Source organism: Caretta caretta, chromosome 21, assembly GCF_965140235.1.
Source record: "Caretta caretta isolate rCarCar2 chromosome 21, rCarCar1.hap1, whole genome shotgun sequence".
Classification (NCBI taxonomy): domain Eukaryota; kingdom Metazoa; phylum Chordata; order Testudines; family Cheloniidae; genus Caretta; species Caretta caretta.
The window spans coordinates 14,859,499-14,875,412 of record NC_134226.1 but is presented as its reverse complement, the minus strand read 5'-3'; the positions used below and the strand labels follow the sequence as shown (position 1 = coordinate 14,875,412).

Genomic DNA, 15,914 nt, shown 5'->3' with positions numbered 1-15,914 from the left:
TGGTATTGCTTGAGAAGCCCAGAGTCCCCTTAGGGGGCGTGGTGCAGTCTTCATCAGCTGGAGCCTTTACAGCAAGATGGGGTGTCTCTACCTAGAAACTGCTCTAGCTCGACCACAAGTTATGGGCTGGATGCAGGGATCCCTGGGTGAGGTTCTCTGATATGCATTAGGCAGCAGGTCAGAGCAAATGCTCAGAATGGCTCCTCTGGCCTTTCTGAATGTGTGACTTAGAGACAGCCTGGGCTGCGAATACTAGCTGGTATTGTGGGCAGTGCAGAGAAGCGCTCTGTGAAGGATCGCACCTCACGGAGTGCATGGGAGTGTATGGTTCCATAAGCCGATGCAGCGTGGCTCCAGCCCTGGCCCTGATTCCTTCCCACCCCCTTGGGTGGCTTGTGCCCTGGGTTGCCAGAGAGACGTGGTCTCTGCATTCAGGAGAGTGCAGGGACAGGGATTGCACGTGGCACTTGGCTGAGACTTAAAGAGGGTGCAAAGTATGGGATTTGGAGATGGTGGGTCAACGCGCGCACCTCTGAATGGCTCTTTGCGAAGGGCTGGATTGCATCTGCTCCTTGCACGTGTGTGTGAACACACACACACACACTCACTCTCTCACGCTAGGGTCAGTCACTGTCCAGCCCTATAGCAAAGAGGCTGACATTTGGGGCGCGCATCCTGACTCACCACCTCCAAGCTTTGCATGGCTGTGGAGCACCCAAGCTCCATGGTGGGATGGCGCATGGAATGGGAGCAGCAGCTTGGAAAGGCTGAGAACGCGAGAGCCTTTGACAAGTCCAGACAGACGGTTCTTTTGCTGTGCGGTGGAGGGGGGGTGCGTGAAAGGGAGCGCTGTCTGACACCCAGCGAGGCGCTTGGGAGAGGGCTGGGTTTGGGTTGCTTTGTGTCCTGACCCGCTCACCCCTTGAAATAAGAGCAGGGTTGACAAGCTTTCTTCTGCTGCCGGGGGCCCAGAGAGATCCTCTCTCTCATGCCAGCCTCTCTCTTTTCAGAGGCCTCCAGCACAACAGGATCCATGAAATCAGAGCAGACACCTTCGGGCAGCTCGTGGCCCTCCGCTCCATGTGAGTCCAGCTCCGGCTCCGCCGGCACTGGGAACCGCGGGGCTCTTTGTTGGGGGGGAGAGGAACCGTGGGCTCACTGCCAGGTTTGTGCAAGGTGCTCACGCAGTCCCAGCCCTGAAAGCTTTGCTTGCACTGCTAGGTTCCTGGGTGCCCAGGGGAAGCGAGGGGCCGCGGGACAGAGAACTCATGGACTGCGCTGGCTCTGGCAGCGGCTGGCTGCAGCTCATGGCCGTGCGTGGAAGTGGATGCAGCACGGTGCAGAAAACACACACTCTGATATGTGCATGTGTGCACCACGAACACACAGACCCCCCCCGTACACACATCACGTACACTAACCGCACATATTAACCCCACAGAAACATATACACACCTCGCATGCTAACCACACACAAACACACGCACGCTATGCCACACCTGTACTAACTACACAAACGCACAGACGCTACACCTCACACCTTCTAACCACGCACACTTACGCACTACTGACTACACCTACCAGCTGCACACAGATGCTGTACACCACACACATTCACTCACTATGTCCCGCGTGTACCAACTACACACGCACAAACTCACATGGACACACAACTGCCCCCTAACCACATCCATTCGCACCATGCATGCTAATGCGTACACACCAGCACTTCACACACACTTGCACACCCAATCCCTACAGATTCTGGCCCTGCTTGCCCATTCCTGGGAGCCTCCCTGCAGTGTCACTGTACCGGGAGCAGAGGGTATCTGGGCCAGTAGCCTGCTGCTTTGGCACTATGGGGAAGCCATGAACTGTCAGTACCTCGGAGTTTAGTATTTCAATGCAAAAGTCCCCAAACTTGCAGAAAGAAACCCAAGGGGAATCTTTCCTCAGGGGCCAGCCAACTTGTGCCTTGACAGGGGCTGTGCAGCCTTTGCGCTAACAGAGCTGGATTCCAAAACTCCAGGGGGTACGGATCTAGCCTAGCTTGATTTTGGATGGCTTCCCCGTAAGAGAGAGCCCGGGACAGTCAATGATAACGCCCAGAGTCCCAGCAGCCTGGGGGAGGATGGGGGGAGGGAAGAAGGGACATGGGAGAGAAAAGTTTCAGAGGAACAGCCGTGTTAGTCTGTATTCACAAAAAGAAAAGGAGTACTTGTGGCACCTTAGAGACTAACCAATTTATTTGAGCATGAGCTTTCGTGAGCCACAGCTCACTTCATCAGGAGAACACACACGCCAGTGGAGGGGACTCAGAAGGTTTTACTGGGGATCCGTTCAGGGCTGATGAGAATTTGGCCTTCCTCAGTAAGAGAGAGGTCTCCCCAGAGCGTGGTGAGAACCAAGGGAGCTTGGACATTGAGATTTGGATGGGTAGTGGCTGCGATTCACATCTTGGCCTACCAATCTCGATAGCTTCCCCATTCACAGGCACCCCACCATTCTCCTCAGCCACCCTCACCGCCAGGTACTTGCTTTGCAGAGACCTGAGTTGGAATTACATCCAGTCGATTCATCCAGAGGCCTTTGCGACCCTGCGCTCGCTCACCAAGCTGTAAGTTGCTTCGAGATTACTCCTGCAGTGGGACAAGGAAAGTGCAGTTGTGAAATTGCATAATTTTGTGCAACATAATTGCAACAATTTCTCAGGTTCCCTCGCAGAAAGTGGGGCCGGGCAAAGATGCTCACACACACCAGTGATGAGTGTGGTATAAATGCCTACACAGACAGACTGGCAGACAGGATGGCTCAGTGGGCCCCGCATGATGGCTGTCGAGTAATGCAAACACATGCAACTGAGAGTGCCTCTCAAGTGAAATCTTGAAGCTACAGAAAGAGTCACAGAGTTTAAGGCTGGAAGGGACACACAGATCATCCAGTCTGACCTGTGAATCACACACCCTTAAACACCACCCAGCCGCCTCCACCCCAAGCTCCACAACCAGAATTAAAACAAGGCATTACTGCCCTCAGGGGACTAAACTGTTACATGCCACGGGCAGAGAACAGGAGGGACCAAGGTTCACCAGTGCCCAAGGCCTACAGTGGCAGGGATTGGATTTGGTGAGACACTCAGATGATCATAGCAAGTGACCCGCACCCCATGCTGCAGAGATAGGTATAAACCCTCAAGGTCCCTGCCCATTTACCTCCCATGGGGTCCATATTTTCCCTAGATGCCTTTTGCTAATGAGCAGAGTGGATGCTATATCAACACGGGTCTTAGGCCCCGCTCCTCAAGGGTTGCTTTCGATGGGAGTTAGGATCCTAAATACCTTTGAGGATCTGGGGCCTTCCTCTTCATAGCCGGCCTTCTTCCCTGCCATGATCCTGCCGTGAAGCTAGCCCTGGCTCGCCAGTTTAAACGTAGCAGGGGATGGGTATCGATTCAGAGTCATCATCGTCTGGTGACCATTCAGTAGTTTACGTGCCAGGATCCATTGGTCTCTGTTGCTAACGGACAGGTATCCAGTCCCCAGAATTGCTGGGAGCCAAGGGCTGAGTTTGACTGGGACACGCTCTGACCCCTGCACTAGAGAGCTGAAGCAAAGTCTTACCCTAGGTCAGGACTGAGGCACGTTAGCAGGGCAGGATGAGTACACTTGGGCTGCGGCTGTCTATGCTGTAGCTGATAAGGGATGAACAAATCGCCAAAGCTAATGAATGGGCAGGCGTCAGCAAGCTGCGTACGTGATTGCAATCAGGGATAAGACCCTACTTTTGATGCCATGTGGAAAATTGCAGAGACAGTGCTTTGCCCCACTAATTGGCCTTCCAAGACCTAAGCCCAGAAAATCGGCTGATTTTAAAAGACCTCAAGAAAATGGGGCATGACGGATGGTGGGAGTGAGGGAGCAGATCAGGACATTCTAATCCCGTGATTACGAGAGCAAGGCAGAAAACCGAAGTAGAGTTTACAGCGATGGCCAGCAGCGACAGAGTCTTTGTAATAGCGGGAGGCAACAAGGCCCCGCCCCCTCTGTGGCCCCGCCCCCTGGCCAAGCCAGAAGCTGGAGCTGAACCGAGAAGCCCGGGCCTCTCCACTTGCCTGGGATGGGGGGGCCTGGGAGCAGCCCCTGGCCCATATCCCCGCCCCCCAGCTCTCCCAACCAGGGCAGGTGGAGGGTCCACAGCTTGCCACAGCTGCCCACACAGCTCTTACCCCGACCTGGCTCCAGCTTCTGGCCTGGCGGGGGGGCAGGGCCTCAGGGGGAAGAGGAGGGGCAGGGGCAGGGCCCGTGGCGAAAAGGGGACGGCCCAGGCCTGTCCACTTTCAACAAGTGGGAGAGCCATGGCCCCTCAGCCCCCCCATTCCAGCACCCCTGGAGATGGCACTCCCCTAATGATTGCTGTATCTTTTCATTCATCCCCAAATTGGGACTGGCCCCCAGTCAGCGCCCAGCAACACTTCCTGCCCTCTCCATTTCTGTATCAAATTTTGGACATCCACCAGGTCAAGATGACCATGGGCCATCTGCCAAGCTGTCTAGCCTCTCTCGGTTAACACACCTCTGATCAGCAAAACCCTAATCCTGCTGCTCTTCCTTCCTTTCACTACAACAGAGATTTGACCAACAACCAGCTGGTCACCCTGCCGCTGGATGGTTTGGGTGGACTGACCCATCTGAAGCTCCAAGGCAACCCAGCGCTGTCTGAGCCCTTCAGCAAAGAAAGCTTCCCTAAGATGAGGTACGGTTTTGCTCTGGGTGCCCGGTTCACCTTTATCCTCCGAGCTCCAAGTGGGTCTCGCCAATGGGCCTTTATTTGTTTATTTCAATCAGACGCCTGCTCTCCTTGTTTACTGGACATTTTCCTGCCATTCCTCCTGGCCGGCAGGTTGAGAAAGCCCGGTTTCTTGCTAACACTCCGCATCCATCCTTCCAAGCCTTCCGTGGGAAACTGATGTTCCGCTTAACGTCCCATTGCTCACATCCGCCAAACACACACACACAAGCGGAGCTCATGAAGCAAGGAGCATGAGCCTGCGGCATCTCTGAACGGAAAACATTCTCAGAAGCCAGTCCTAGCTAATGACATCCAGCTTTCCTTCAGTAAATGCTGTTTGTGTGGCCGTGTCTTGTCTGCTATGGATTAATGAGCTGCCCGAAGGAAGTCACATTAAGCCGCTAAACAAGACAATGCTGCATAGATGATCATAATGGTCCCTTCTGACCTTAATATCTATGAATCTATGGCACAGAGGCCACCTCTGCACTGGGAATGCCGGCTTTGTGGCGAGCCTCAGCACCTGTGTTAGCAGTGAATTCTTAGCGCCGTCCCCTTGTCTGGTGCGCAGTGAGCTGTGGCTATTGCAGGTTTCAGAGGAGCAGCCGTGTTAGTCTGTATTCGCAGAAAGAACAGGAGGACTTGTGGCACCTTAGAGACGAACAAATTTATTTGAGCATGAGCTTTCGTGAGCCGATGAAGTGAGCTGTAGCTCACGAAAGCTGATGCTCAAATAAATTGGTTGGTCTCTAAGGTGCCACAAGTCCTCCTGTTCTTTTTGTGGATAGTGCATGAGCCACGTTCATACCCTGACTCGGAGCATTTTTCAAAAGTGGCCTCTGATTTGGGGAGTCCTCACTGTGGGGTGGTTTTCAGAGGTGGTGTATGCCCCAAGGTTCCCACTGACTCCAGCTGGAACCGTGGGGTCTCGGCACCTGTGCAAATCAGGCCCAGAGGGTCTCAAGTTCGGCTTCCAAAAATGGAGGCTGCCAGCATCAGAGGCCCTTTTTAACAATGTTGGTGTTAACAGCTGAGGGATTGGTGGGGATAAGCCCTGACATGCAGGCGAATACAATGCAGTGACATCAGGCCAAATTCAGCTCTCCCTTGCAGTGGTGTGAATCCAGACTAACCCTAGTGATGTCCATTTAGCTGGTTTGGATTTACATCAGAGTAACTGACATGGGGAGGGTGGGCCTTGGAGTCAGACTCAGCCTGTGCACCTACTGGTCCTTCCAAAACATCAGCTTGCTGGTGCTAGAGAGACAGTTTCAGTCCTAATTGCTGCCCTTTCTGATGGGGGCATCTGGAAACAGTTCTTAGCCACCTCCTAAGGATCTTCACTTTCTTACCACCTTTTGGTAATAGGATTTAATCTGGAGTTTACAACAGGAAGCAGATCTGTATACAGAGTTCCCATCACCTCCCAGGGCTCGGCCAGAAATGTTTGGTAACTTAAAACAAAACCATACTTTTAGACTATAGAGTTTCCCCAGATTTACTAATCCTGTCAAAAGACCTTAACTGCCTGAAAAACTGACGGCTGCCTCACTTGGATTGCCAGGCTTTACTGGCTTCCAGAAATGAAGCAGGCATTTGCTGTCAGTGGTGAAAATGCTGTTTCAGCCTGATAGCCCTGATATTTAACCCTGATGATATTCAGCTGCGGTTTAATTGACCTTGTAATACAGGATGGAATTACTGGCCCTGCTTCTGATTAGCAGCCAGCTGCATTCAGGTATCTTGGTGAATTCGAGAAACATAGCCAGGCTTCCTTGAGTAGGCTGGCAGAGCGTGGCCCAGAGCCATCGGGCTGGCAGAGCTAGCGGGGGTATCCCCAACTTCTGATTCTAATCTAACCCCTGTGCCCGAGTCCCCCCTCACACTCAGAGTTTTTTGTGAGTCCATCACCATGCTGGAGAGCTACCCTCTCGATGCCTCCGCCTAAGTGAGGTGCACACGCAATGTTCTCAAGAGCCTGGGCAGGTGCAGTAGCACTGGGGAATCATCTAGGGGCTGTTATGGGAGCTGAGCATCTAGCTACTTTCCAAAGGGAGGCACGCTGTGGGCTGAGAGCAGTAAAAGGCGGAGGCCTGGCCTGAGGACTGGGATCCTAAGTGGCATTTTCAGGAGAATGAGCTACTCCACCTGCTGGAAGGTCACTCAGCTCATGCTCAAATAAATGGGTTAGTCTCTAAGGTGCCACACGTCCTCCTGTTCTTTTTGCGGATACAGACGAACCCGGCTGTTCCTCTGAAACTAAGCCACAGTGTGAGGTGCTCTCGTAGCAGACTGCCTGAGGGCTGCTCTGTAGTTTGTGCACCTTCAAAACAGTCGGCACAAAGGGTAAAAATACATCCCCCCAAGACACATACGCATAGGTGCATGCTCATCCATCTGTCTCACAAGGGGTGTCATGAGCTATTACTTGTAAAGCAAGGTGCAGATGGGGAGTGCGCGCATGACACTTAGCCATGTTGTCACAATGCTCCTCAGCGTGCCGTGAGGTTAAATACTTGCTTTTAACTTCTACTTTGGATCCTGGACATGTGTAATAACCGGGTCAGGAACCGGACACGCACCTACTCCTGCCCTGTGCTGGCTGAGTCACTTACAGCAGGGCAGAGGATGCAGAGAGGCCCCCAACCTGGTTTAGTCGCGTTTTGCACCCAGTGTAGGGCAATGGGAAATCAGGCCCTGGGTTTCACGAGCAGTGAAGTGTTACATTCCCAGCACACACACACACACAGAGAAACCTCACTGGAAGGTTGCAACGTAACATGACTTTGTTTCTTGGACTTCAGAACGATAACACACAAGAATCCAAAAAGCAGAGAGAACCAAAACAGGCTGCTCCCTAAGACAGCGAGGCACAACTCTCCCAAACTGGCTTTTAAGCTGCCTCTTTCCAGACTGATCCACATTGCAGGCTTTGCTATAGAGCCCCATTGCCTGCAAGCAGAAGCAGGAAACTCTCCTCTCTCTTCAAGCGATAGCTTGCAATTCCAACACAGTCCACATGAAGTAGCTAAGAGACCTGCTTTTCCCCTCCCTAGAATCCTAGAAGTGCCCTATGCCTACCAGTGCTGCGCCTATGGAGTCTGTAGCAACTTCTTCAAGGTATCCAGCCAGTGGGAGACAGAAGACATGAGCCCGGAAGATGAGGATGCCTACAAGAGGAGCATGGGGTTGTTTCCGGGTCATGCTGATAACCACTGTAAGTAAATTAGGCTGAGCTGTGATCAATTCATGGGCCAGGTTTGGCTGTACATTTGGGCCTGATTCTGCATTCTCTTACACTGGGGTACATCAGGAAGAACCCCAGCGAAGGCAGTGAATGGCATTAGATCAGTGTAAAATAGAAGCAGGCCCACAGGTTTCCATGTCCGGCTGGTCGGGGGTGTATCATTTCCTGTGAATGCTGACACCTTGGGCTGCAATCAGTGTTACTAAGGGCCCAGTGGAGCTAGGCTGGAATCTCCAAAATATCCTGGATTGGACAGAATGGCTTGTATCGTGACAGCAGCTGGGGGGCAGGCCCCATGGTGGCCTCACATTTAGGAGAGAACAGTCCCCTCCCATGATTCTTTTAGCTTCAGGACTATTTCTCCCCTCAAACAAGCTGACCTCAGTTAGTGACTGGGCCATCTGGTATTCCTGTGACAGTGTAACTCCCCGGCAGAATGCTGATCCTACAGCGTCTCTGTCTCTAGTGTAACACACCAGATAAGGATGATGCTCAGGGTGAATACTGCTTGAAAGAGAATAAAGAAGGATGAGAAAGCGCAGAGCTGGACCAAGGATTGGAAAACGCCGAGGGTACAATGAAAACCGACTCTTTTGTGCCTGGCAATCGAAACACCAGGCAAAAGTGCCCCACAGTCAGGCACGAATAAAAGGAAACACTGCTCCATCCGTCAAACACTGTCAGCCTGTGGACTCAGAGGAGATAAAGGCTGGGGCTAGATTATGCAGAAGTGATAGCATAGTTAAGGTTGAACAAAGCTTTCTGTTTCAGAGCCAGTTTTTCAGAGTGCTGTAAAATGCACATGTCTTGAAAATTGCTGTGCCCATGAGAGCCAGGAATAGAGTTGCTGATAAAATTTGGGGTCATTTGGTGCAGTGGATCAGCAGATATATCCTTCTCCCCCTCCCCCCACCCCAAAAATGACCAGCCTCTAAAATGTTCTGGTTCTTAATGACCAGAGATGTAATGAGAGGTATATATATGCAGGAGCCACATAAATTGACATCAATAGACTTCCCCTGATCTCATCTTGTGAACGACACCAAAAACCAGCCACTGACTGCAATATTTCCAAAGTTATTAGACTGGTTGCATAAAGTGGTATGCAGGCTGCTGCAATCCAGATCCAGTACCGGAGCATGTCAGTTTCAAGCCCGTTGGTTACAGTGCTCTAAAACTAACTGGCACATTCAGATCATCTTAAAATTTGGTGTGCTGTTAGAGGGCCTGGGGTACGGTTTGTGGTGTAAATTTGGGGTCATTTGATCAGGCGGGCTCCCAAGACACATTCTCCTCCCAAGTGACCTGTCTCAAAGTACTCCCGCATGTACATGCATAGGCAGATTACCTTTTAGGGTGCAAAGTTGGGATCATGCAGTCAAGGGTCTCCTGAGATAAAGCCCCTCCACACACACCCAGATGACCTGCCTTTAATTAACAAAGTTCTCTAAAATGTACATGCACAGCCCAATTTGCCTGAAAACTGAGGGACCGTGGGTCTATCCCATGGCTTCTGCTTTTATCACTCTGAAAAGCTGCCATCGTAGGTTTCACCCTGATGACATGCATCAGTATTTGCAGGAATCGATACTTGTTGCACACCGAGCAAACACTGGCAGCTTTCCGCAGCAGCGTGAGCTGGATCCTTTGGGGTGGCGGGGGAGGGGGGAGGAAGGGAGCCTTCCAATAAAGGCAAATAAAAAGAGGAGACCCACAGTTCCTGTTTAGCTACTGATATCCAAACCTATGGCGCGAAGAAAGAGCATTTTGCAATGCAGCCGGGAGACTGGTTTTTTTACGTGTTTGTGTAAATACGTGACCCCACGCACACTGACTAATTCTGGAGTGCCTTGAAAGGAGAAACACATCAGGCTCGATCCTCCTTCTGGGCCAACAAGTGCCCGGTGCATTAGAAGGCGACACTACTCCCCTACCCCTGGGACTGTTGTGAACTGAGCCGGTCTCCTGGCATACAGAGCTGCCAGATGGCTGATACAGTAGCACAGAGGTGGGCAAACTAGAGGCGGGACCGTCCTGCCCAGCCCCTGATCTCCTGGCCCTGGAGGCTCGCCCTCGGCCCCTCGCCCGCTATTCTCCCTCCCACACAGCCACGCCGCCGTGCGGGCAGCAGGGCTGCAAGCTCCTGCCACTCTGAGCGGCATGGTAAGGGGGCAGCAGCGGCGCACGCCTGGCGGTAGTGGGGTTGGGAAATCAGGGGACAGGGAGCAGGGGGTGGTTAGATGGGGCGGAGGTTCTCGGTGGTCAGGGGTCGGGGAACGGGGGGGTTGGCTAGGGCATGGGAGTCCTGGGGGGCCTGTCAGGGGGCAGGGGTGTGGATAGGTCGGGGCAGTCAGGGTACAGGGAGGGTTGGATAGGGGGTGGGATCCTGGGCGGGGGCGGTTTGGGTCGGGGGTCCCAGGAGGGGGCAGTCGGGGACGACAAGTGGGAAGGGGCAAATAGGGGGCAGGGATCAGGCTGTTTGGGGGGCACAGCCTTCTCTGCCTGGCCCGCCATACAGTTTCGCGCCCCAATGTGGCCCTCGGGCCAAAAAGTTTGCCCACCGCAGTAGCAGGTGATCAGTCAGACATAAGGGAGCCCTGGCCATGCCTCCTGCACCAGCAGCAGGGAGGGAGGTGGCCCAGGAGTCCACTGGCGCTGTGCCCTTGTACGCTGAAGCCTAAGGCTCGCTTTAGGCGCCCGCTGTGTTGGAGGTGCGGCCCCAACAGTTGTACGCAGTGCAGAATCTGGGCTGGGCCTTTTTTTGCAACTCAAAGGAGAATGCACGGTCCACCCTTGCCTTGCCAGGCATGCTATGCTAGCCCAGAGCAGGGTTAGCAGATCCCATGTGATGATGCCGCATTGAAAGCGTGGTTCTATCCATTTTTATTTCATAGGTTGCTATGCCATCACCCCTGGGCCAGGAGGTGAGCAGCGTTGCTCAAAAAACCAGAGCTGCTCAATTCCCAACTGCAGGAAAATCTGAGATTTCAAAATTTCATGTAGCCCCAAAGAGGGACCAAACGTCCATATCGCCTCATTTTACACAAAATGAACTATTCCAAACTCTTGCCTTTATCATTTTGACCATATTATATATTAGTAGAACCATTTCAACTTTTATATTATATTAGCAATTATAGTATCATAGATACTAAGGTCAGACGGGACCATTATGATCATCTAGTTTGACCTCCTGCACCACGCAGGCCACAGAATCTCACCCATCCACTCCTATCATAACATTCAGCTCAAAATGAAAGGTTTGGGTCATTTCCCATAAAAATGCTGATAAAATCGACACATTCCCGAAAAAATGTTTCCATTTAACGGGCTCGGCATTTTCCAGTGGAAACATTTCCTTTGGAAAATTTGCTAGAAGCAAATTTTGAAACAAAATGAATAGATATGGAATGGAATGGGTTCCCTAGGGAGGTGGTGGAATTTCCTTCCATAGGGGTTTTTAAGGCCTGGCTTGACAAAGCCCTGGCTGGGATGATTTAGCTGGGGTTGGTCCTGCTTGAGCAGGGGTTGGACTAGATGACCTCCTGAGGTCCCTTCCAACCCTGTTAGTCTATGACTCTATGATATTGATCTGAATTATGTGTACACAGCTATGAAAATGGTCCATAGACCCCACATTATTTACCAGTGCAGTCTGTATCCCCTCCCCCCTCCGATCTGTTGGAGCCTGTGGATAAGCTTCATGAGTGGAAACTAACAAACTTAGCTCTTGTTAGTGTGGCAGGACCAGGAAGCACAGCAAGCTGGGTAGTAACCCTGAGTAGGTGACGTAGAACCATGTGTTAACATCAGTGCGGCAGGAACCTCTTCGCAGCCTGGTCATTTTTCCCAACATTAATGTGTCCCATACTTTAATGACCTTGGCGCACGCAGCGGGGGCATTGGCCCGGCGAATTACAGCCGGTTCAATGAAATGTAAAATGAACTGGCTGCACTGTGAGTCTCAGCGACGCTCCCGGCAGATCCCCACCTTTTGGGGACTAGCTCGCTCACTGCCACTTGAGCCATTGGATCGCTTAGTGGCTACTCTGTCAGGCTCCGATCCTGCCAGGGGCTGAGCGCCCTGAACTCCCGTTGAAGTCAATAAGAGTTAAGGGTGTTCAGCACCTTCCAGGAAGCCCTGAGCTGGATTGATTCCGACCCCTCTTAGTGTGTCCCAAAGGTATTAGGACCAGGGAGTGACGCAGAACAATTCTGAGGGATGAGAGTCTTGGCAGCCCAGAGGGAGGAAGAGCCACCTAGGCCTATGCTAAATGCCTGTTAGAATAATTCCCATGGTCTGAAGGTGCATGGACTGTGCAAGCATGTCCTTAGCTAGGCATGGCCCTGGCATGTCTCGGTCATTAAACATTCAATAATGGACCCTTGCATCTCCTGTGCATGACTCACTTTTGCTTGTGTGGGTTTTTTAAACACATGTATAAATTGCTATTTTAATGTATTAATTACTGTTTTATTCCCAAGGCCTCCTTTGTGGCCTTCAGCAATTGTAGCCAGGCCTTGGTACATGAATTTAGAAGGACAGTACATTAAGTGCCTCAGTAAGAAGGAACAAAGCTCTCCGCCCTTTCCCCCCAGAGATTAAGCTTCTTGCTTAAGAGCAAATAACTCAGGATTTTTGCCCTGCAGCCTGTAGCAATGGTGTGAAAGGCAGGAGACTGGTGCCGTACAACCAGATTGCTCCAGGCAGATGGGGCTCACTAGCCCTGGCACCTAACCATAGCCACCTAGGAGAAGGGACTCCAGTTTCAAAACAAGAGCATCTGACTTGACCAGCTGGTGTGTAAAAGTTGTGTCGTTCACACGTGCTCTGTGGGTGTTTGTCTTATTTCAGTACAATGCTAGGGCGTCCCCTGGACATGACGGGCAACCGCTTCACCGGGCAGCTGTGCAAAATGGCAAAAGGCCACCACATTCTGGGCATGTGGCTAAAGAACTACGTCTGGCTTCCCTGAATGTGGGAACAATGATTGTGAAATCAAGCGAAGTGGCCAAGACGTTGAAAAGGACAGTGCACATTGCCTGTATACAAAAAGACAAAATGGAAGGGATTGAAATCCATGAACATCTGGGAGGGTTACAAGACAATGTATCAGGGCTCAGAAGCAAGGCAGAATGGATCAGGAATAGTCAGAGCAGAAATATTACAGGAAAAGGTAGTGAAAATGCAAGGGAAGAGTGACCTTCTGATGAAAGTTGGAATAGCACTGGGCAGAGAACAAAGATACATGCTGGGGTTTGGTTGTACGACTGAGAAGAAGAAATTCTGAGAAGATAGCGCTGGACCGAGTGCCAAGTGAAGAACCACAAGGTGAGTACTTGATTATTGGAACTGACCCCAACGGACATGTTGAGAACACAGTGACGGCTACAACAATTGTCATGGAGGATGAGACTTTGGAACCAGAAGTGAAGCTGAAGAATACTTTAGGGTTAGCCAGAGCCCATGGCCTGAGAACTTAATTAAATACAGATCCCAGACTGACTACTTCCTGAAAAGAGGAAGAGATCTAAAAAACATGAGAAACTGTAACGTGATCCCAGGAGAGCAGACAGCAGAGCAACACAGATTGCTTGTCATGGACTTCCAGATGAAAAGGCTACAGGGCAAAAGACAAGTTGTGGAACAAAGGATAAAGTGGTGGAGGCTCACTGATAAGTCTGAAATTTAAGGATAAGGCTCTAAGGAGGTTGGACAATGACCAAACCAATCACAATAATACCAGTGAAGACTGGGGGGGAAATATCCAAACATATTACAGAAAGTGAACAAGTTTCTTCTGTGGGCAACCAACAGGAGGGAAATATCATGGCCAGGAGATGGCAGTGGTCCAGCAATATGCAGGAAGCAGTAAAGAAGAAGGCGGCAAGGTTTCAGCGATGGCAGAAAGTAAGAACGGTGGAAAGTTATGAGGAATACACTCTGGTAAAGAAAACGCCGAGAACCGTGAATGTGGAAGCTAAGGATCAGGCGTTTAAAGCCTCATACACAAGTCTATTAACGGAGGAAGGGGAAAAAGGAATCTATAGATTAGCCAAGATTAGGCAGATAAGCACAGAGGACTTGGGAGTTGTGAAGTGTCAACTGTGAGAACGGAAGAGTGCTGATGGAAGATGGGGAAATCAGTACGTGGTGACAATTGGTTCTTTGAGAAACTGTTCAATGGGGAGAATATGAAGAAACCGTTGAGGGAAGTACGCACAAGCAACAACCTTACAAGACCTATTCCCATGGCGGAAAATTTAGCTAAATCTAACCCTGTAGCTGGGAGCACGCTTCCCAGCACGGTTACACAGCCACGTGCAAGCTCTGCTTGAACTAGCATGCTAAAAATAACAGCCTAGCCAGGGCAGCACTGGCGGCAGCTCGGGCTAGTCACCCACGTACGTACCCACCGGGACCCCCTGGGTCTGTACTTGGGTGGCTAGCCCGAGCCACTGCCCATGCTACTGCAGCCATAGTGCTCCTTTAGCATGCTAGCTTGAGCAGAGTTAACATGTGACTGTCTACCCATGCTAGGAAGCCCGATTCCAGCTTCAGACAATGCTAGAGGTGATGAAACGTGGGAAGGGAGTGGGACCCAATGGTGGACCAGTCCAGGCATTTAAAGCATTAGGCCATGGGGGAGTGGGGATGACCACAAACTTTTTTTTCAATTTAATTTTCCATATTGAAAACATGCCTGATGTGTGAAGGAAGAGCACATTGGTCCCTGCCATTGAGTATATGATAAGGAGATGTGCAAGAATGTAGTAATTACCGACCCATCAACTAGAGTTGCCAACTTTCTAATTGCACAAAACCGAACACCCTTGCCCCACCCACTGGCCTGCCCCTGCTCCGAGGACCCACCCCTGCTCACTCCATCCCCCCTCCCTCAGTCGCTCACTCTCCACCACCCTAACTCACTCGCTCATTTTCACCGGCCTGAGGCAGAGGGTAGTGGTGGGGCAGGGGGTGAGGGCTTTGACTGGAGGTGCAGCCTCTAGGGTGGGGCTGGGGATGAGGGGATTGGGGTGCAGGAGGGGGCTCCGGGCTGGGGCTGATGGGTTCAGCAGGTGGGAGGGGCTCTCAAGCTGAGGCATGGGGTTGGGATGCAGGAGGAGGTGAGGGCTTTGGCTGGCGGTGCAGGCTCTGGGTGGGGCCAGGGATGAGGAGTTTGGGGTGTAGGAGGGGGCTCCAGGCTGGGACAGGGAGTTGGGGGGTTTCTAAGCTGGGACAGGGGGTTGGGGCGCAGGAGGGGGTGAGGCCTCCAGGAGGGATTTGGGGTGAGGGAGTGGGCTCAGGGCAGGGGTTGGAGTGCAGGAGGGGGTGAGAGGTGTGGGCTCCAGGTGGCGCTCATCTCGGGCTGCTCCCATAAGCACCGGCATGTCCCTCGGCTCCTAGGTGGGGGCGTGGCCAGGCGGCTCTGCTTGGTGCGTGTTGCCTCCACCTGCAGGCGCCGCTGCTCCTCTCCCTAGGAGCTGAGGGACATGTTGCCGCTTCCGGGGAGCCGCATGGAGCTGGGTAGGGAGCCTGCCAGCCCTGCGCCAACCACACTTTTAATGGCCCGGTCAGCAGTACTGACCAAAGCTGCCAGGGTCCCTTTTCGACCTGGTGTTCCGGTCAAAAACCGGACACCTGGCAACTCTACCATCAACTTAATGAATCACACGATGAAATGACTGGAAAGAATTATGGAGAAAAACTTCAGGAGGAGTTGGAGTATCAAGCAGGTGACCACCAATTCAGGTTTATGCCAGGAAGGTCAACGATGAATGCAATGTTTGCAGCCTGAACATTGCAGGAGATACACAGGGAGAGATGCAAGAAACTTCACTTATTGTCTGTGGATTTAGAGAAGGCCTATGACAGAAT

At 51.9% G+C, this 15,914-nt stretch overlaps 2 protein-coding genes across 5 annotated transcripts in view; one reads left to right on the top strand and one right to left on the bottom strand.

Annotated features, from left to right (window-relative positions):
- The window catches only part of LGR6 (leucine rich repeat containing G protein-coupled receptor 6), a 203,903-nt gene that overhangs the window by 177,922 nt on the left and 10,067 nt on the right, over positions 1–15,914 (top strand). For all 4 annotated transcript variants that reach the window (XM_075121912.1, XM_048826916.2, XM_048826917.2 and 1 more), the window contains 4 exons: positions 1,011–1,082; positions 2,546–2,617; positions 4,627–4,752; positions 7,845–8,005. In XM_075121912.1, the coding sequence (XP_074978013.1) occupies positions 1,011–1,082; positions 2,546–2,617; positions 4,627–4,752; positions 7,845–8,005 (431 nt within the window). The remainder of the gene's footprint in view (positions 1–1,010; positions 1,083–2,545; positions 2,618–4,626; positions 4,753–7,844; positions 8,006–15,914) is intronic.
- The window catches only part of UBE2T (ubiquitin conjugating enzyme E2 T), a 47,495-nt gene continuing 33,809 nt past the window's right edge, over positions 2,229–15,914 (bottom strand). The window contains exon 8 of the mRNA XM_075121916.1: positions 2,229–2,639. Within this exon, the coding sequence (XP_074978017.1) occupies positions 2,634–2,639 (6 nt within the window). The 3' untranslated portion in view covers positions 2,229–2,633. The remainder of the gene's footprint in view (positions 2,640–15,914) is intronic.